Raw genomic sequence first — 21,812 nt, forward strand, 5'->3', positions numbered from 1 at the left:
ATTTTAGTGCGTAACAGTATTTTGCTCAGCCTGTAGGACGCTTCAAAATCAAATTGAGAGGTAAAAAATGTGCAGCTATACTACAGATCAAAAATGTCCAATAAGATATAGTTGTCATCCCATGATTTCGAAACTTTGAACAATGTTTCCTTTGATTCCTGGGTTACCAAATCCGTGGACTATTTGTACCTGTTAACTTGTAGTAAAGACTCAACTTGACATAAAGTTGTACCTTCCTGTACCTTCTTAACTTATATTCAGTTGAGTGAAAACATGTAGGGTTAAGACGTTGTTCGTAGAAAAAAGCTTGAGACTAAGTTATCATCATATAGTGTCCTTTGATTAGCCATTCTACGTGAACGAAGGTATAGTGTAGCCCATTAAGATAAACCATCTTCGACAAAAGACAAATCACCGGAAAATTCGATTTGATTTAAAATTTTCACTGCATTTCTTACGTTAGTAATATTTCAAAACGAAGGGAGATTGTAATAAACCGTTACCGATATATTTTTTTGGTATCGTTACCTCGTCTAAATAATCCAAAACAAATTATCGGGCATATTTCATAACAGATATTGCCCCGAAAATTGTCTTAAAATTAATCACCCATGAACACTTTCCACATTTAAACACAGTTAAAGTGCGTGGCAAATTTTCGAGCGACTTTTGTTTACACGTTAAAACGTTTTTTTTCTTGGTGAAAAACACTCGAAATGAGATCTTAATATTTTTAGGGGAAAAAATATGTGGGTTTAATCACATCAGTGGTCCAGAATTTTGAATCGCTCAATTAATTCAAAGTATATATCTTTGAACACCTGGGTAAATATGTGTGTTAAAGTTGCACGCCTGAGTAAATTTAAGTCTGAATTTGCATTTTAATCTCCCAGAAGATCACGTAAATGTCTTGCGCTGCTCTTCTAGATTTCACCTATAAAAAAAATGTTTTCTCTGTTAGAGACATACCAAACTTTCTTGATTTCTGCATAAAATTTCTTCTTTGGCCACAATTTTTCGTTAATTTTTAATTTGCGCTGCCGTGCAAATTACTGCGCGCACTTTGGTTAGCCTAAGGGCTTGTGCAATATACAGATAATTTTCAATTCTCAATCCTAGATGTAGTGTAAACACTTGATTGCACTCGTATTTATAAGATTAACTAAACAATTTCATACGGTAATAGGTTCTATTCTTGTTTTTCTGTTTCTTTTTACTTTTTTTTTTTTCATTATTATAGCCAAAGGTGGCAAGAAGCTGTTTGAAGGAAGACACTGAGACTCTCTTTACCGTTGTTGCAATTAACTGTAAAGACTACTGACCGCCGGTGATAACAGAGAAAATTCAACACATATATATTGACGTTCCATATGTGTTTTATTCTGAATTAACCTGAACGAACTAGAGCTGCGTTTATCACTGATTAAATGGCCAACTTAACAGACAATGGAAACCACATGACTCATGAAACTTTCTATTGCACTGTAGCGATTGGAACACAACAAAGTATATTTCTTTCAACACTGAATATTCTTATATCTATCACTCCATTTTTTGGGAATACTTTGATCATTGTCGCTTTACAAAAGGTTTCGTCCCTTCATTCGTCGTCAAAGCTTTTGTTTCGTTGCCTTGCCTATACCGATCTTTGCGTGGGCCTGATTTACAGCCTCTTTACATTACATATTTACTGTCGACAGAAAATCCCAAATATTGTTACTATTTTGAACCCATTACATACATGGTAGCTGCGGTTTTTTGTGGAGTGTCGCTATCGACGTTGACTGCAATAAGTGTGGACAGGCTTCTCGCGCTGTTATTGGGGTTAAGATACGACATGTGGTAACTTTGAGGCGAGTACAGGTTGTTGTGGTTTTGTCTTGGCTTTCTAACGGTGCCTCGGCAATGACATACCTTTACAACGACATTCTTACTGTAGCTATCGTCTCTTCAGGACTGTTACTGTGTTTAATAACCTCAACCTGCTGTTACACAAACATCCACATTACGCTTCACCATCACCAAGCTTATGTTCAAGTGCACGACGATGATGACTAAGAGGAGTCTAACAAAGTGGGAACTGATATAAATATAGCAAAATACAAAAAGACAGTATCGAGTGCAATGTGGGTGCAAATGGCATTACTAGTTTGTTATCTTCCTTTTGGTATAGCAACGTTGGTAGTTTATTTAAGTGAAACTTATCCTCCATCCCTAGCACTGGTTTGGGAACTCACATTATCTCTCCTTATACTTTTAACTCTTCTCTTAACCCGGTTCTTTATTGCTGGAAAATCAGAGGAGTACGACAAGCAGTAAAGAAAATAATAAGGAAGCTAGTCTGTCCTGTCAAGTTAACTGTACTATTGGCCTAGACTGCAAAGAAAATAATTATACTGAGAGCATGTTAATTACAAAAGTGTTATCGCACACATTATTTCTGAGTTCTAGGAAAAATAAATAAAGGAGCCTAAGTGTGAAAGTAGTAAACATTTCTACTTTTCTTTATTTCTAACTATTCAGTCAGGTCTGCATGATCAGAGCCGAGTTTCTCTCCAGAAAATCGTTACAATTTCCAAAATAACAGGTAAAGAACACAAACAAAGCATGCTACTTACAGAGCATGCTACTTACAAATGAAATGTTTATGTAGACAACATTTCTGAGTTCTAGAAAAAAAACTAAACGAGCTTGAATGTAAAAGGACGAAACATTTCTTTTTATTTTATTCTTTGCTATTTAGTCAAATCTGGAAAGAATCAAGTTTCTTTTGAGAAAATCGCCTCAATTTTCCAAATGACTGGTAAAGAACACATATTAGATCAGCAGTGGGCGTTGTTTTGATGTACTCGATACAAATTTCAGGAGCAATAACAACAATAACAACAACAATCCTCATTGACTTGCACTTAGCGGTGAGTATTATATACATTACAAGTTGATTAAAGAAAATAATAAGAAAGGTAATTGCCGATTGCAGCCTAGAGGCTAAAGGAACCGCAAGGTTTTCGAGTTAGCCCTAAGAACTTTTTATTGTTAATTTTCATCAAAAACGAGAGCGGCAAAAAAGAAAACTAAATGATAGCATTATTATTCAAATTTCGTAGAGTATTGTAATGTTTTACTTCTTTGGTAATGAGGAAACTGATGCCAGAGGTCTATTGCCCGATGAGAGAACATTTGTTTCCCAATGCAAACTTGGACGAGGTATTGAATGCTGCCAGTGGTACTGTCGGACTGCATCTCATTGGAGTCACTCTAACAGAGAGGTTTAAATGCAAATACAGTTGTGATACTTTAACAGCAAGCTGTTCTCACCATGAACTTTTTGTCATGAAAAGTGACATCAGCCTTCGAGTTCAGGTTAAAAAGGTTCTATTGATTTTGGTCAATAGAAGCTCACATAACCTAGTTTACTAAATATAACATTTTGTTTTAAGTTATAATGATAGGTAATTATAGACAAACTAAGTTGGCAGTGCAAATTACAAAAGGTGACGTCAGCGTTTCTCTCATACGTGAGGTTTCTCAGTTATTAACGAGTGAAGAATAATGGTGATTTACATTTAGGGAGGATTCAAAGCCGCTTACTTCCTGTATGACAGGTGTTTGGTTCGGCGAAGAAAGTCATTTATAGATCCTGAGAGAAAAAGGAACCGAAAAACTCTGACCACAAAACAAAAAGGTAACAGTACATTCGAAATAGTACCCTGACCATGAATTCTAAATATGCCGGTGAAAACAATGAAAAATTGCGTTTACGGGACGTAGGAAAAATCGCAATATTTTGTCAATATTTTAGCTGAAACGACCCACGAAAATCGCCGGTAGCTTTTACTTAACATCATCAATCAGTTCTCAGACGAGTTTCTTTTGCTTAGGGTGGGGATAGGTACACGAAATGTTGGATCTTCGTAAAAGATTTGTGTTCGCGCGCTTCGATCGCGAGAGAAAATCGAATATTCGTACGCTGGTGCAACGACTCGGCAGACATCAATACAATCGCCAAAGGGGCCCTTATTCAATACGCAAATTTTAGGGCTGTAAGGTTGAGAATTGAGAAGACCAAGCATTAAGATCAGACGAAATTACCATGATATGTAAGTGAACTTGGATTGGCCACCTTGAGTTAGCGACGTAAATTTTTTTAAAAGTAAATTTTGTAGTGAAACTACCAAATTGGAAAACTGTCAATTTTTTCTTTACTCGTTGGACTCAAACAAAGCCTTCGCTTTACAACGGTACCGTTTTGCTAAATACTGACTTGGAATGGTACATTAGTTTATATGAGGTTTATATGTCATTATCTGCAAGAAAATGATGAATATAGTGTCGTATCCTGAGTAAATAAATCTCTTTTTTACTTTCGCTCAAACGATTGCGCTCCATCTTTTAAAATCAGTACATATGCGGAGTTGAGCTCGAGTTAATAACGTTTTAAGAAAATCATTCCATTTCTACTTCATGCTGTTCGTTGAAAAACACTCGAAATCACTTTGTATTAAAGAAACAAATATATTAAAAAGACAATAATACTAAAACCAATTGTCGTTTGTAATTCAGTAAATATATGACATTGAATATTCACGTTCACCTGAGTAAATAATATTATTCCCCTCTACTCTCGCGACAATGGCAAATATTATTTTAATGTTAATTTTCCTAGTATACTGCAGGTAGCCATTCTACTCTTTAGCAGGAAGTATGAACTTTTAAAATGTTAAAATATATATATATATATATATATATATATATAGAGAGAGAGAGAGAGAGAGAGAGAGAGAGAGAGAGAGAGAGAGAGAGAGAGAGAGAGAGAGAGAGAGAGAGAGAGAGAGGATAATACATGGGCGCGCGTAGATATGGAATATATCTTCGAGTGTTCAACTCGATATCTCACAAGTGAGCGCAGTGAACGGGTGAGATATAAAGTTGAACACGAGAAGAGATATTCCCTATCTACAAGCAACCAGGTATATTCAATTAAGTGCGGCAGAAATGCGACTGTGGATTCACACGTCGCACTTGTGTCGCACTTAATTCAGAATTTATACTGTCAGGTATGTTGGCTAGCGGAAAATGTTTTAAAGTATTCAATATGGCGGATGAAAATGCTGAGCAACGAAGGACTAATTTTGCGAAAAATTGTCCGCCAATGGAACGAGAAGGAGAATGCTGACAACGGAGCAGTGTGTGTTGCAATATTTTCAGGTTGCATCGGGTCGAGAATGGCCAAGTTTCTTCTTTTTCTTTGGCGGGAAAACATTTACGCATGCTCAATACATTAACATAATGTACGCATTAGATGCGACACGGCAGAAATGCGACGTCTGAATCGGTGTCGCATTTCTGTCGGATAATGCGACAAGACCAGTCGAACGTGCGGCAGAAATGCGGCAGCCGATTCAGACGTCGAATTTCTGTGGAATTTAATTCGTTGAATTGAATTCGACACGGCAGAAATGCGACGTATGAACCAGGCCTAAGCCACCCGAGTCCCGGATGTGCTTTCGTATGAATTTTACTACTGGTGTACATTCCAGTAAAACACTTGTGTCTATATAATAAATATCATTATTGTTATTATTTTTTGAAAAGCAGAATTATTGTTGTTATTATCAAACGAGTATGATGGGCTATTTCAGTCTTTTTTTATGCACTCACAACTTATTCATCCTTGATTATATTTCTTAGGTGGCTGTTGAGTTCAGGTGAAAGGAAATACTGTTTTCCACGGACGGCAGAATAGTGTAACGAGCCACTGGCAAAGGAAAATAATCAATCCACAACATCTTCCTTGCTATTCTGGGTATTTTAACAGACCTATTTACCTACGGAGTAAAACAGAGAACTTATCGAGAAATCATGGCCAATTTAACAAACGATGGAAACCAAACAATTTATCAAGAATCCTTTTGCTACAAAGGGGCAGTAGATGAGATACAGCAAAAAACGTTTCTTTTAACATTAAATATTCTTATATCCGTGACTGCATTTCTGGGGAATGCTCTGATCATTGCTGCTCTTCCAAAGGTGTCGTCTATTCATCCGTCTTCAAAGCTGTTGTTAAGTTGCCTTGTTTGGTCTGATCTCAGTGTGGGCTTCATTTCAGAGCCTCTATACATTACATTCCTACTTTCTCCAGCCGATACATTACTATGTTACTATTCTGATATCATTAATACTACCACAGCTGTAGTATTCTGCGGAGTATCGTTCCAAACTATAACTGCAATAAGTGTGGACAGACTTCTCGCTTTGTCGTTGGGTCTGAGATACAGACAGATTGTAACTATAAGGCGAGTGAGAGTCTTCGTAATCATGTCTTGCCTTTTGAGCAGTGCCGCCTCACTAACATATCTATTCAACGAACTAATTCATACCTTCATCACCTGTGTAGGACTGTTAATCTGTGTGGCAGTCTCCACCTTCTGTTACACGAAAATCTATCTCACGCTGCACCATTATCATTCTCAAGTACAAGACAATATTCACCAAGAACCACCGAGTGAGGGAAGAACTCCAGTGAATATAACACGATACGGAAAGACAGTATCCAGTGTACTATGGGTCCAGATGTCATTAGTGGCCTGTTATCTTCCATATAGTATAGTAACAATTTTAACTACTGTACTAAAAACGTATCCACCATCTCTTGCCCTCGTTTGGGAACTAACCTTCGCTCTCCTGATGTTCAATTCATCTCTTAATCCGATTCTTTATTGTTGGAAGATCGCTGGAGAGAGACAAGCAGTAATTGAGACAATCAGAAAATGTTATCATTTATCAAATTAGCTGTGCTGTGAACGCAAAACTACAAGAACTTGTTACTTGCAAAAGAGTTGTTTTTATTGCCTTTTTGGTCTTTCAGCTTATGGCATAAAAAATAGAAATGGAAACTTATTATCACGAAACTGGGATATCATAGATGATTTATTTATAAACAACCTTGCTAAGATTAAGTTCTATGCGGTTTCCATACTTGCGCTATTTGGAGACATTTTTCACTTAAATGTAGAGCTTTGGACGGAGACGTCCTTCCCGAGGGGCAATAACGTCGCGGCCAAAGGATAATAGCAACATATGTCACAGAAATTTGCTATTAAATCGAAAAGTTATTACTCGAGAGCTTCACCACATTAAAATTGATACCTTATCTAGTGTATGGCCTGTTCACCTAGCAAGTACTTAAAAAAGGCTTCCATCGACTCACCTCATAGCCTTCAAAACTTATAAAACGAAGAATGCTGTCGAGCTTCATCTTTGTAAAACATCAGCTTCCCAGAGGGTCTTAATTTAATGAAATTAAAAACTCAGACGCATTTTTTTCTCTTTAGTTACTATTATTATCATTATCGTTATCGTTATCGTTATCGTTATCGTTATCGTTATCGTTATCGTTATCGTTATCGTTATCGTTAGCATTAGCATTAGCATTTAGCATTAGCATTAGCGTTATTTTAGTATTGTCATTTTCGAATATGTCAACGTTACATGAAAAGCGGCAATAAAGAAAATTTATAATAACAGAGCGACATTTCAATTTATATTTTCGTAAACTTTGGCTTTGGCTGATAGTTTTCAATAATAACTTCGCCATTATTTACCTTCTGTAAGACTGAAGAAGATTCCGTGGAGAATTAGACGTTTTTGTATACAGCAACTGAAGTTTTTTGGAAAGAGTGTCATCATGGCTACTCATCCATGAAAACGAAATGTTAAATTTTTCACTTATGGATGTTTTGTTTCGTAAATCTGATATTGCTAAAAACCTTATGGTAATCAACCACATTGTTTTGCTTGGAATTTTATCTATAGGTGTAAGCTTGATTATACAAAATCATTCTTAGAAGTTTTTGAAAGCTAAGTTGAAAGCAACTCTAAGCATAGAATTTTATATTGTCGGAGAAAAGGGTAAACTCTACAACATTAAAAAAATCAAGTAGGATTCCTTTATTCCTGGATTAGTATAAGTAACTCCTCTTTCTATTCTATCACTAGCATAACTATATAATGTTTCGTGTAACTTATATTTGCAGCCAGTTTTGGCACTTTGTTAACTAAGCTGGCTGTTCTTTTCCCCCCGAACTCTCCATAGTAGTGCGTACTGCAGTGTTATTGTAATGTTATTATTGTGGGTAATGTTAGTATAAATTGTAAGATATGCCAGAATCTTAAGTAATTTCGCTATTGTAAGTGATATTAGTATTGCAAGTACTGTTAGCATTGTAAGTAATGTTAGTATTGTAAACGAATGTTTGCATTGTGGGTAATGTTAGTATTGTAAGCAACGTTAGCATTATAAGTAATGTTAGTATTGTTAGTAATGTTAGTATTGCAAGTAATCACGGTAAGTATGGTAAGTAATGAAAGTATGGTAAGTAATGTTAGTAATCTTAATAAATCTTTCGTTTGGTGACTCAAGTAAATTAAGGCAGGGGCTTCCTGTTATTCACCCGGAAAGTTAGGGGGTAGTCTTTCTTTTGAAGCTTTAGTTGAAGCAGCATGAAACTTTGCCAGGTCAAAAGGTTGTTAGATTTTGTCAATTTCGCGTGTCGAGAATATGCAAATTAGGTCATGTGACCTCTTAAAGCCGCAAAATCTCTTACATTAAATGGGAACAATTTTTTTTTCATTAAAAGGTGATGTTTGTTTCATGATTTTAGGGCCATTAGGTACATCGTTACTACGCTTGGAAAAGTTTAGATATTTTGAAACAAAAATTAAAACGACACATCACTTTTATCGGGAGACTGGGTACTAGTAGAAAAAACCGTTTACTTCCAAAATCAATAAAATATTCAACAATTGTCAAGCATAGTTCCTTTGCTGTTGCCATTAGGACTTGTCTTGTACCGGTTGAGTTGAAACCTTCTTTTAACAAACTGTTCCCATTTTGTTAGCCGTATCAAGTCACGTTACCTAATTTGCATAAGTGCGACAAGTCAAAATGATCACTCAAGGAGAAGTATTTGTCTACCAAAATTTTGTTTTGTTATGAACGACATCTGAGAAGGTAGACCACCCCCTCACATTTTTGAGGAAAATTAACTGCTGACCCATGTCTTAAATTACCTGAGGACGTTTTCGTTGCCGTTGCCGTCCTGGTTGCTTAAGGGTCCCTATTTAATAAGAATTTGGCTGAACGACTATCATCAGTATAGTAACGCTTTGTTGTTTTGTTTGCTTGTTTGTTTGTTTGTCTTGGGCAAGATGGTCATTATGATAAGCCCTGCCTAATAAATGAATTTCGCCTTCACGTTTAAGTACACTTTCCCCCTGAACCTAAATACATGCATTCAATACTTTCCAACGCTTGAGTAAATATAATATACATTTTAATCTTTAAAAAACGACAGCCATCTCGTAGCATATATGTCATGGCAAATTTAACTGCTTTTCATGTTATTCGCGGGCTATCACGCTTATGGAAGTCTTTGAATTGCGGCTAGCATTTTTTGCTGAAAGGCAGGCTAAATGTAGACTAATTGTAATCACATGAAGATATGATATTCTCACATGTGAAGATATCATGTTTGATAACATTTCTCTTTTGTGCCATTAACTACACTTAAATTTGTTGGTGTATGATCGAAACATCTTCGGATCTTCTTCGGTCTTCTTCGGCAATCTTCGGAAAGTGGTCGGAAATCTTCGGAAAATCGTCAAAAACGGCGTCATCAGCATGTCAACATAATAAAAAGAACATTACACGGTGGCGAGAAGATATGAATTTTATGCTCGAGTGGCAAGAACTATATCTCACGAGTGAGCGCAGCCAACTATAGCTTAACTGGTCCGCGATGAAAAGAAAAAATTCTGATTGGTCCCCTTAGCGGTCTGAATTTATATCCTCATATGATTATTAACTGAATCATATTCTTGGACTGAAACGAACCATTCTTAATTTCTAATTCAATGCTGTTTTGATGATCTTCTTTCTCCCTTTTCAGTTTAAGAAAAAAGTGGTATTGAAGTAAGAATACGTCACTCAGAGGAAACACATGGAAATTGACGTCTGCGTGTCAACTTCAACAACTGAGGTGATGACAGTATTACTTCCATCTTTGCCATTATCAAAGGTTGATATGTAAGAAAAGATGCTATCTTGTGTGAATGTACGGGTCGTTTTCAAAACTAATAGAAGACATAAAAGTTATTTCTGCCAGGGTCAGCGTTGGGTATGACCTTGGCATGTTTCTTTAAGATTTTGGCCTTGCTTAGCCCCAGATTTTTTATAGAAAGGTCATAACTTACAATATCTAGTAATACCTGCATTAAAATTAGCGGCATTTCAAAAATTACGATTTTCTATGATCAGGAAAGACGCCCGAATTCATCTGTAGCAGGCTTCAGTTTCATCCGTCATCAACTCTTAAGATAAAAACGGAACAAAAACAAGAACAACTTGAACAAAGTTTTCAACACTGATGTACATTTAAGACCATTTAGGGATATGTTATTTGCAGTGCTGGAAAAGAGTTTAAGTTTTATTTCCGGATCGTGTTCTTCAATCATAGCCGCGCATTCATTCGGCGGAAAGATCTGGTCCAGTTAAATACTTTCACATGTGATCCACGCCGGGCAAAAACTGAATGCCAACAGATCTTTCTTGAACAATGAAGAATAAAGACTGAGAGACTTGCGGTAAGTAATCAGAAAGGCTATCAAGCTTCACATATAAAAGTACGAAAATATATGAACGTACTTGGAAAAATTGAATACACCGTCGGTTCATAGAGCTGGCCCTTTTCACGTTTTACAATGTCGTGCAGTCATAAAACTATAGAGTTATAAATAGCTCTTCGTAAAGATCACAAGAATGAAGCCAAGCCGATAATTAATTATAGAGTCTATACTCTAGACTGTGTAAAATTTGGAATCGACAATAAAACTGATTCAACACTATACCATGTGGCACATTGGGGGTGAGTGTTCGCTAAATTAACAAATTGCGTGCTTGAGTTGAGGTAATCCTTTCAAATGATTCATGTTGGCTACAAACATTGAGAGAAATAGAGTAGAATTTTGAAATTCACGCTGTTAGACTACTATATCTCTGAAGTGTTATTAGCCCCGGTGTAAGACTGATAAGTTGACAGATTCGCTTCCCGCTTCCTAAATTAGTTTATGTTCTTTAATATGGTTATTATACCACCAGGGGTTCAATATACATAAAACCACAAGCGTCAAAACAAAGTGAAGAATGGATATTAATTAAAAGCGTTCCCTTCTTTAATATGTTCCTGTTAATTGCTCTGTGCATACCTCGTTATTAGTTGGCTTTTTGCGGCTTTTTTTTTAGGTCACCACAAAATCACAGAAGACTTAAATACTTCACGGTGAGCTTTGTCTCCGGGCGTGATAAGTTGCTGACCGCGGCTTACACTGAAGCCAAACGGACTTATTATTCAGTTCATGAACTGATATCCGGACCTATACAGTACTTATTATTCACCACATAAAGATTTCATGACTTTTATGTTTTAGCCAAGATTTACTCCAAGCACAGCAAGATAACATCTGTCAATGTTTGTGTAGGACTCCACCTGAATCTGTCAGCTTGTTTTGAAAAAATAAAACATAAAGTGATAAATTATTTCCTGTTCGGGATTATTGCTTGCGCGATCGGTATGATAATAAGTCACTTTGTTCATTTCAATGGCCTCCTTATGCTCTAGTAAAGTTCAAGTTGCTCAGATCTCCAATCTTTAAGCACGGGAACCGCTCGGCTGCAAGGAAAGATCGGTCAGTGAAATTTCGTTGTTGCCGGATTGTAGACCGAAAAAAAAAATTAGAATTGAGAAAAGAATTTGAACACAGCTGCAAGTCAGCACGTATTACAGACACGTTTGTCGACAGATACGGAAAAACATGAATTTCGGCAAATCTAGTATTTCCAGAGGAATGTTTAAAAAATCACCGTTAATGACTCTTTGGAAAACTCGTTACGAGAAAATAAAGGCGACTTCCTAAGTTGAGTTCCACTACTCTGTACCCATATTCGGAAAATGCCGGAATCAGTAGAACCACGATTTAACGAACCTCTTTGCAACGAAGTCCTCGGTATGACGAACGATATTCCTCGCCCCAGCAATAGTAAAATAAAATACATGGAAAAGAACCTTGATACAACGAAACCTCGTTATAGACGTTATAACGAACATATTTTGCCAGTCCCTTACCCCTTCGTTATATCTAGGTTCCACTTTATGTTTTTTTTTTCCATTAGGCTTATGAGTATTCAGTCCACTGCATTGTTAAGGACGTCTAAAATTTAATCAGCGCAACGTTTTAGAACTTTACGAATTAAAATGGCAAATATACCTCTTGTTTGGAACGAATTCTGTTCTCACTGACTCGTGTTTTAATTAATTAACTTAAGTGAATTTTTTCGTACACGTTTCGTAAGTAGATGTTTGCCGTCGAGGGAGAAAAGGTCAATAGTTACTTTTCCCAATCAGATTAATTTCAAAATACCGCCTCTTCAAAAAAACACTACGGTTTAGGGTGTCGAGTTAATTACCACATTTATTTCCTTTTTTCTGCACATCCCAATGCCTGTGGTCCCTGCTTTCACTCGTTTATTGAATCCGCCATTATCTATCGCAAAGGGCAAATCTAAAAATAAAAGAGCACGAACTCGATCCTAAATAGAAAATGTTACAATCTCTTTTTCTTATCAAGGTATGTTTCGTAAGGTATTTTGCGGTTTTTTATAGATGAGCATCTCTAGTCCCCGGTTTCTTTCTAGATAGCCACACCCTACTGACTTTTTCGCCATTATATAAAGTCTAAATGCGAAAAAAATTCAATTTACTTGCTACTAATCGATTTGAGTGTTATTTAATTGACTGATTCTTCAATGTCATCAAGTTAGTCTATGAGCTAATCTTGTTTAAGAAACATATCCGTAGTAAAAGGTGAGTTGTGACGTAGATATAGATTCCATTTTCCAACGCTGGAGCATTCAAATCATTTATGGAATGATAACAGAATCCAGCCCGACCAACCGAATTTAACGGACCGGCCATGAAACAAATCTCTCAGAAATGCATGCTTGAGTTATTCCAAAACTAGATAACACTTTTATTCTAACTTGTTGACTTCTGGAACACCGTTAGGGGCAAGTATATTTTAATGAGCTGCCATTAATAAATGACTTAATTATTTTGGAGAACAATTGAGAAGCGGCACCGTTTCTATAGTTGAATTACCGCTTTTGTTCTTAAGACAGCGTATAGAATAAGCCTGTCTGTTTTCCCACCTACCCTCCCTACCAAACCTGAATAAATACGACTTTATTCATCAAAGCCTGTGAAGTCAATGTGTATTTCTACAGTATTGTGTCTCGATCGGCTTATTCTTGGTATTCACGTGAGGTCATCATTCTCAAAAATCTAAAACTAAAGAGCCACCAAAGTTATTATCCTCATCAGGCGTAAGAGGCGGCAAATTTATATCTGTTAACAACCTTTCAGCTCAGTAGCTTGCTTCGTTTGAAAACAGGTACATTTTGAATTTCAGAGTTACGGCGGTGCGTGACATAAAGCTATAAACGCGTTTGTCCAAAAAGATGTGCTTATGTCGTGATTTTTAGGCTTTTTATTACGAAAAGTGCTCATTGAAATGTTTGGTTCATCACATCAGAAAAACAGTCACCTAGATAGCCAAAGTAAGTTTCAGATGTTCACACTACTTTCCGGCCGCCATGTTGGTGTACCATGGAGGTACACCAACATATGGCGGCCCTACACTGGGGTCTGTAAATTTGTGCAAACTATTACGACCAATATTTAAAGTTTAGGAAAAAAGTACAGACCTAAAACTCGGAGAAGTGTTCTATTTATTTATCTCCTATAACATCATAATTTCTTGACTTATACACTGCATGGTTTTCCAATTTTTTTTTTTTTTAATTGCGTGACAGTGCAACCCAGTAACCAATAATTTCTTTAAATGATAACAATTGTAAACATGCCATTCCGATTGCGCTGATCAATGGTTTTCTCACAAAACCCGGAGCAGAAAAGTTTGGTGCGCTTTCCCAACCTTAATTCAACGTCTGGCGTTACATTTTTGCTAACTGTCAGGGTCTTTGATCTTTGAAATCAGTGTATCTTTTCAAACGTATCTTATAATCTTAACGCATTACCACCAATGGTAGTTACTATACCAAATAAAATATATGCAAGTAATGTAATTTGCACCAACAATGCAGTGCACACTGTCTTTTTATATCGCTCTGCCTTCAGTCCAAATTCTCTACTTGTTTATGCCGTCGAGACGGGTGATGACGGGTGATAACAGCAGCCCTATGCAAACGATAGTTACAATAATAATTTCATAATAAGTATATATAATTACTACACTGCTTAAAGCCAAACCATAATAACAAATAGCCGAACCAACAACAAAGCAAGAAGTCTGTCAACACTTACTGCATGCAGTCAAAGTAAACATCGATAGCCCACAAAACATTACAGTCGCTACATTAGCAAAGATTTCTAATAGTAACAGAGTTTGGTATGTTATTCTGGATAAATTAGGTATGAAATGTTAAGAGGCTGTAAAATCAAGCCCACGCAAAGATCGGTGGAGGCGAGACAGTGGAGGAGAATTACGTTTTGACGAGGAATGGAGGAAAGACACCTTCGGAAGAGCGGCAATGATCAGGACTGGCAACAGGACTGTATATTGACTTGAACGTGCCTTCGCCTGTGGGATATCTAAAATAAAAGTATAAAAAGATATTGAAAGATTTAAATGCGGTATAATCATAACTATAAAAAAATTGACTAGGAACAACACAATTTTCGTTGCACTCCAATGTAAACTACTAATTTTGAACCTTATGGTGTTTCTCGTCTTCTGCACATTTGCAAAGAAATACCCCTATGAGAGAAAGATATTTCCCACGAAGAAAACCAAATTAAAAGACCGTTCCGTGATCTTTTTGTCGAAACAAAAATGCAATATTAAATTATTTGAGGTAAAAATATGATGAAATCATTTAACACATATTTGCTCAGTATTTTGAAAGATAGACAGTTTGAATCTAATTACACATTTGATTGATTGAAAAAAGTGTATGAAGTGTCATGTAGACTAAATGTAGACTAATTTATCAATTAGTTACCACTCGGTAAACCACTGAGTTTTATATAATAAATCTAATTCCCTAATTCACATTGCTGCATAGATTTAAGAATTTTTGAGTGAAGAAAATATCTTAGTTTTGGTAAAATGGTGGACATTTCTCTTTCCCTGGTTATACTTTTGAGCAAAATCAGCCACTATTTTGCTGGCTTCTTGGCCGAGTTTCAGTGCCAAGGCGTCAACTATGTAGACGGGCACACTGGCTTGATTTGTTTTTAGAGAAAAGCCTGGTAAACTGGTAGAGCATTCGACTGCAGATCGAGAGGTTACCGGTTTAACCCCGGTTGCCCCTTTAAATTGGGTTTTGGTTTATTTTTCCCCCGGCTTTTTCCTAATTAGAAAAGTGGTTTACGGCCACTGTGTTTGGTAAACCATGGTGTTGTGTTTTGCTCAATAAAAAGAATATGCTCTTTTATCGCACTTAAGCTTCAATGAACTGGAAAACCATTTTCAACTTCATGAATCGGAGTCGGTAATAACCAAACACTTAAGCCAAGCTACAATCAAAGCCTTAATGAACAAAATTTTACAAGGTGTGAGGCTGATCAAGCGTTCTTTTCAATACAAGTGTGACCAAATATTTCGGTTGTGGAAACTAACTTTCACCAGTGTTTGAGAAATCTTAGTCCAGACGGAATGAAATGGTTTCATCATAGAGGAATTAAACAATTAGATTATGAGCTCGAGATTTCTATCGCGTGATAGTTGACGAGGGCGCAGCCCGAATAAACTATCCGCCGACGCATAGAAATCGAGAGCGAATAATCTAATTGTTTTAGTATAAATCTACTAGACGTTCAAGACTGTCTAAATCCTCTTCACAGATACCTCGAGAACACAAAGAAGCGGCAGTCATTTTGTTAACAAGGGCACACTGCTACGCTACTCACTATCTTTCACAGAATAGATAGTGAGTAACGTAGCCAATCAGAGAACGGCATTCGTGATAGCACGTTAGTAGATTTATACTAAAATGTGATAGACCACAGTTTGTTATTGTGTTATTGATAAACGAGAATAAAATAGAGGCATAAAGAAAATTTGCACTGGCTGGGAATCGAACCCGGGCCTCCCGCGTGGCAGGCGAGAATTCAACCACTGAACCACCAGTGCTTGTCTGAACACAATTTCTTGTGATAAGAGGACTGTTGGTTTGGTAACAAACTGAAAACTACTAATACGTAGATAGGAAAAGACCTCTCTGAAGTTAATCCCTGGCCAAACGGACCCGCAAGTTGTCGAAAGTAGCCGCACTTGCAAAGAGACTTGCGTAGGGTGGCCAAACGTACTCGCAAGTTTCCTCGCAAGCATACGCAAGTCGCAAAAAACCCATTCCAAGGCAGACATATCCTGTATCTCATTGGCTAAACGGTTGCTTTAACAGCGAATGAACGTCACTCAACTTGCGTTGATTTTGTTTTGGTGGCCAAACGGTGAAAAACTTGTGTCGACATGCGTGCAAATTTGATCTCGACCAAAGTGAGCGCAAGTGATGATCAACGCAAGTCAACGCAAGCACACGCAAGCCCACGCCAACTAGACGCAAGTTGAAAATTTGGGTCCACTTGCGAGTCCGTTTGGCCAAGACTTTAGAACAATTATAGCAGTTAAGTTGTTTTGAGCGTCGAAGTAATTCACATTTGCACCGTTTTTGGTTGAGTTACTACGCTAAGTGATTGGCTTAAAGAATTCTCGCCACTTTGTCATCCAATTTTTTTGGCAAACTAATTCAGTACCCTGTTTAACTTGTTGACGTTGTGTTTTGCTAAATAAAATTAATTTTTTCTTAATTACACTTAAGTTTCACTGAACTCTTTCACCTTCATGAACTTGAGTAGGCAAGAACCAAACACTTAAGGTAACTTACTACAGTTTGATAGATTATAACAGCTCAACTTCTAACTCTTTTCAAAAATGTTCCATGATGCTTTTCCTTTCTCTATTTACTGTTTACTTAAGGCTTTTACCTTTCTAAGTGAAACTTGAACAATTAAACGTCAACAAATGGCAAAAACGAACGACCGAGTACCTAAGGAGAGACTGGGAACTAGTAGGTTAAATCACCTTTTTCTCAAAATCTACCCGTATGACCCCACCTCAGAATTTCAGGAATTAGCAATTAGCTCTGGTTTAACATTCATGCAAAGTAAAATAAAAATCGGAAAGACAGATTTTTCGCAAACTAAGAAAATGTGAAATCCAAAATAGCTCAAAATCGGTCTTACAGATTTTTTAAAATTTTGGCTCTAAACGTGATTCACCCCTATAAATCAACTGCGAAAATTTCATCATGGGTTGTATGGTAGGTTTTCGAGCAATTCTCGATCAAATACTGGCTTCTACAACCTTGGACGAGAATTGAATTGCGCACGCCCTTCATTTAAGAGCGCGCTCATGTGACGCCATGAATCGCGTGCGAGAAAGTAAGAGCAAATTAGAGCTCTTTTACCGGTTGTTTATCGAGCTTTCTTGTAATATTTTTTTGGCCCTAGGCTTAAACACATGTTTGAAAGGAGTTTGAAACTACTGCTACGCATACTGAAGTGATTTAATGCCTTTCAAGTGCTGAAGTGATTTTCGTTTCTTCTTAGGGTTGCTTGCGTCATTTTTGCACGCGCGATTGATACTGACCATGATGTCTGGCAGGCAATCATAGCGCGCGCTAGTGAGTCTCGGAATAACTGTAGTAAGCCACAGGTCAATCCTCAGTATTGCACTACGCATCCTTTCTGCGCATAATTTCACGTGATTACAAAATGGCGGCTTTCTCTTTACGGCTGAACCTCGCCATAGAGGTAAATCGTCATTTTCTCGCAGACGAGTTTGGTGACCTATTATTTTTTTATTTTGTTTTGAATTGAGTAATAAATTTCTCCGTGTAATATAAATATGGACCAATTCTCAGTGTAGAACAAAAAACAATCGTCGGAAACGTGAATTTAGCAAGCAATCGTGACTACAATCATGGTGCTATTATAAGGATTTATAGATCGTTTTCACTGTCACGTAATAAATAAATAAATCGAAAACCACCCAGCGGAAAAAGCTATGAAATTATGATGTTATAGAAGATAACTAAATAAGCCACTTCTCCAAGTTTTAGGCCTGTGCGTTTCCCCAAACTTCAGATATTCGCAAATATTTACAGAGCCCAGTATGAAAACGCCATGTTGGTGTACCTCCATGGTACACCAATATGGCGGCCGGTAAATAGTGTAAACATCTGGAACTTACTTTGGCTATTTAGGCGACTGATTGTCAGTACTGATCAAACAAGCATTTACATAAGCACTTTTCCTAATGCTCTAACTTCTAAAAAGGCTCAAAATCATGGGATAAGTATGTAGTTTTCGACAAACTCATCATAGCCTTGTCTCACGTATCTCCATAACACTGAAATTCAAAATCTCTGGATTCCAAACGAAGCACGCTATTGAGCTGTAAAATTGTAAACAGATAGAAATATACCGCCTCTTGTGCCTGATGAGGATAAAAACTTTGGTGGCTCTTTAGTTTTGGATTTTAGAAAGTGATGACGTCACGTGAAAACGATCTATTGGGTGTAAACAAGGTGCTGTTGCTCCTAAACCAACGTGGGGACCCCTCATTTTTATTTCAAAATTTAAGTTCCTACAATATAACCAATCAATAGGCAAATTTTCACAAAAAGCTCAGTGCGGGTTCTATTTAAGTGGAATGAACTTAAGCCAAGCCATAACTAACTATGGCCAAGCACAATCGAAGCCAGTTAAGATACGAGGCTGATCAAGCAGCTGGGAATGTCTTTCCAATACCGATATGAACCAGAATTTCGGTTTGTGGGAACCAACTTTCATCAGGGGCCGAGAAAGCCTGGTCAAGATTGAAATGCGACAGACGATACGCTGTTTATGGTAAACAAATATAAAATAGGGCGTAAAGAAACTTTGCCACCAGTGCTTGTCTGAGTACAACCACTTGTGGCGAAGACTCTTCTTTTGATAACAAACTTAAAACTGCAAATATGCAGATAGGAAAAGACCTATAAGTGAAACTGAACCCGCGTCACTTTGTCATCCAATTAGAATTAAAACCAAAACCAATCGTGACTCGCTCGCACACGTTTCCCGCGCTTTGCGTCAGCTACGGATGCATTTATAAAATACTTGAAATATTACGTGCGCTCTCATTGGTCGATAGATGTGTTTAGTCGAGAGCCGTGTGAACATGGTTGTGACGTTTAAGATTCGCGCGCAGTTTTGAGAAATATCTTATAAAAGCAATAAAGAACTTTTTCCGTGTTTACATATAGCTTCATCTAAACACTTGGAAAGAAACGCACTCTATTACTTTTGTAAAATATTTCTAAAAAATACTCGCGAATCTTAGATATAAAATTGCTCTACGCCGACAAGTTTTACCTGTAGTTAACTCTCACGGACTTAGAATAGGAACATCATTATCTAGTTGTATACAAGGGGGCATAGCTCAGTGGTAGAACATTCGACTGTAGATCGAGAGGTCACCGGTTCAAACCCGGTTGCCCCCTTTAGTTTGGTCTTATTTTGTCCTTGCTTTTGCCCAATTAGAAAAGTGGTTCTCCCACAATGTGGTCGGCAAACTAATTCAGTACTTCGTTTAACTGGTTGACGTTGTGTTTTGCCTAATAAAAGTAATATGTTCTTTTATCACACTTAAGCTTCACTGAACTGGAAAACCATTTTCAACTTGTTGAACTTGAGTAGGCAAGAAACAAACACTTAGGCCAAGCACAATCAAAGCCCTAATGAACAAAATTTTACAAGATGTGAGGCTGATCAAGCAGCTGGGAATGTTTTCTTCTCAACATTTATGTGACCCAAAATTTCGGTTTGTGGAAACTAACTTTCATCAGGGACTGAGAAAGCTTAGTCAAGATTGAAATGCGATAGACCATAGGATGTTAATGGTAAACGAAAATAAAATAGTGGCATAAAGAAAATTTGCACTGGCCGGGAATCGAACCCGGGCCTCCCGCGTGGCAGGCGAGAATTCTACCACTGAACCACCAGTGCTTGTCTGAGTACACTTACTAGTTACAAGAGTACAGTTGGATCGGTAACAAACTTAAAACTACTAAGACGTAGATATATGTAGGAAAAATCCTATCTGAAGTTACAGCAATTATAGCAGTTAAGTTGTTTTGAGTGGCGATGTAATTCACCTTTGCACTGCTTTTGGTTGTGTTACTACGCTAAGTGATTGGCTTAAAGAATTCGCGCCACTTTGTCCTCAATTAGAAGTAAAACCAAAACAAATCGTGACTCGCTCGCACACGTTTACCGCGCTTTGCGTCAGCTACACGTGCATTTGTAAAATAACTGAGATGTTACGCGCGCTCTCATTGGTCGAAAGGTATACTTAGGTGAGAGCCTGTAAGCACGGTTGTGACGTTTAAGATTCTCGCGTATTTTTGAGAAATACTTTATAAAAGCAATAGAGCACTTTCTCCGGGTTAACAAAGCCTCGTCTAAAACAAGGGAGACTGGGACGATTCTCTAAAGTAATACAAATCTTCGACTGCGTCTCGAGTTTGCATTTAACAAATTGAGTTTGGTTAACTTGCGTCTGTTCTGTTATTGATCACGAATTTCGTCATAACATTGTCAAAGTAGCTGTGGATCTACTTTGACAATGTTATGGCGAAATTCATGGTCAATAACAGAACAGACGCATTAAAAACTGACATCAATTTGTTTTTTTACGATACCAAATTGTCAAACTGTCCGCTCTCGTTTGTTGACGCATCGCAAAAATTTTAAATTCATGCCTGTCCGCTTATTGACAATAAAAATTAGCCAATGAGCGCTCGAGAATTTCTGCAGTTATCGTGGAAAAACTGTCTCGAAACCTTCCTCGTGTTTAGATCAGGCTATGTAAGCACGGAAAAAGTGCTCTATTGCTTTTATGAAATATTTCTCTAAAAAACACACGAGTCTTAAAAGGTCCTAGTCAGCAACACCTTTGTTTTTGTTTACATGCGAGAGTTTGGCTATAATATTTTATTCGAGCATGTCGAAACGAAAGAAATCACTGTGAAACTACTAAAGATAATTGAACATACTTTCACGAAAACAACTTACCGTAAAGTAATAAGATTTCGCTTCGCCATGCATTATCAATAATTTCGATGGTATCGAAAACGGCGGAGGCTGACTAGGGCCCTTTAAACATAACATTTTTCTCTGATCGACAAGTTTTACTTGTAGTGAACTCTCACGGGTTAAGAACAAAAACTTCACCGCCTTGTTGTATACAAGGGGGCATAGCTCAGTGGTAGAGCATTCGACTGCAGATCGACAGGTCACCGGTTCAATCCCGGTTGTCCCCTTTAGCTTTCTTTCACTTTTCCGCTGCTTTTGTCTAATTTGAAAGGTGGTTCCCGTCCACTGTGGTTAGCAAACTAATTCATGATCTGTACCCTGTTTAACTTTTTGATTTTGTGTTTTGCTTAATAAAGTAATATGCTTTTCCAACACGCGTAGGGCTCCATGGACTGGAAAACAATTTTCAACTTTGAGTAGGCAACAACCAAACACTGAAGCCAAGCACAATCGAAGCCTCAGTGAACAAAATGTAAAGAGATGTGAGTCTGATCAAGCAGCTGGGAATGTTTTCTTCAGTCTCAATACCAGTGT

General features: G+C 37.3%; 1 protein-coding gene, 4 non-coding genes and 1 pseudogene across 5 annotated transcripts; 4 read left to right on the forward strand and 2 right to left on the reverse strand.

The window, feature by feature from the left end:
• The first annotated feature begins 1,133 nt into the window (after window positions 1–1,133).
• Window positions 1,134–2,490, forward strand: LOC149101076 (melanocyte-stimulating hormone receptor-like; annotated as a pseudogene).
• A 3,190-nt stretch (window positions 2,491–5,680) lies between these two features.
• Window positions 5,681–7,524, forward strand: LOC149101077 (adenosine receptor A3-like). Its single transcript, XM_089276191.1, has one exon. It carries the CDS (start codon window positions 5,863–5,865, stop codon window positions 6,790–6,792), a length of 930 nt encoding a protein of 309 aa, XP_089132317.1. The 5' UTR covers window positions 5,681–5,862; the 3' UTR covers window positions 6,793–7,524.
• Window positions 7,525–16,198: 8,674 nt separating this feature from the next.
• Window positions 16,199–16,269, reverse strand: Trnag-gcc (transfer RNA glycine (anticodon GCC)). Its single transcript has one exon. It is a non-coding gene; the product is annotated as a tRNA-Gly (tRNA).
• Window positions 16,270–19,612: 3,343 nt separating this feature from the next.
• Window positions 19,613–19,684, forward strand: Trnay-gua (transfer RNA tyrosine (anticodon GUA)). The gene has a single exon. It is a non-coding gene; the product is annotated as a tRNA-Tyr (tRNA).
• Window positions 19,685–20,118: 434 nt separating this feature from the next.
• On the reverse strand, window positions 20,119–20,189 carry Trnag-gcc (transfer RNA glycine (anticodon GCC)). The gene has a single exon. It is a non-coding gene; the product is annotated as a tRNA-Gly (tRNA).
• Window positions 20,190–21,433: 1,244 nt separating this feature from the next.
• On the forward strand, window positions 21,434–21,505 carry Trnac-gca (transfer RNA cysteine (anticodon GCA)). Its single transcript has one exon. It is a non-coding gene; the product is annotated as a tRNA-Cys (tRNA).
• The last annotated feature ends 307 nt before the right edge of the window (window positions 21,506–21,812 follow it).

Source organism: Orbicella faveolata, unplaced genomic scaffold, assembly GCF_042242905.1.
Source record: "Orbicella faveolata isolate gen_17 unplaced genomic scaffold, um_ofav_v1 contig_4, whole genome shotgun sequence".
NCBI classification, from domain to species: domain Eukaryota; kingdom Metazoa; phylum Cnidaria; class Anthozoa; order Scleractinia; family Merulinidae; genus Orbicella; species Orbicella faveolata.

Coding starts and splice junctions, on each gene's coding strand:
- LOC149101077 (XM_089276191.1), top strand. CDS start 5,863: ATGGCCAATTTAACAAACGATGGAAACCAAACAATTTATCAAGAATCC.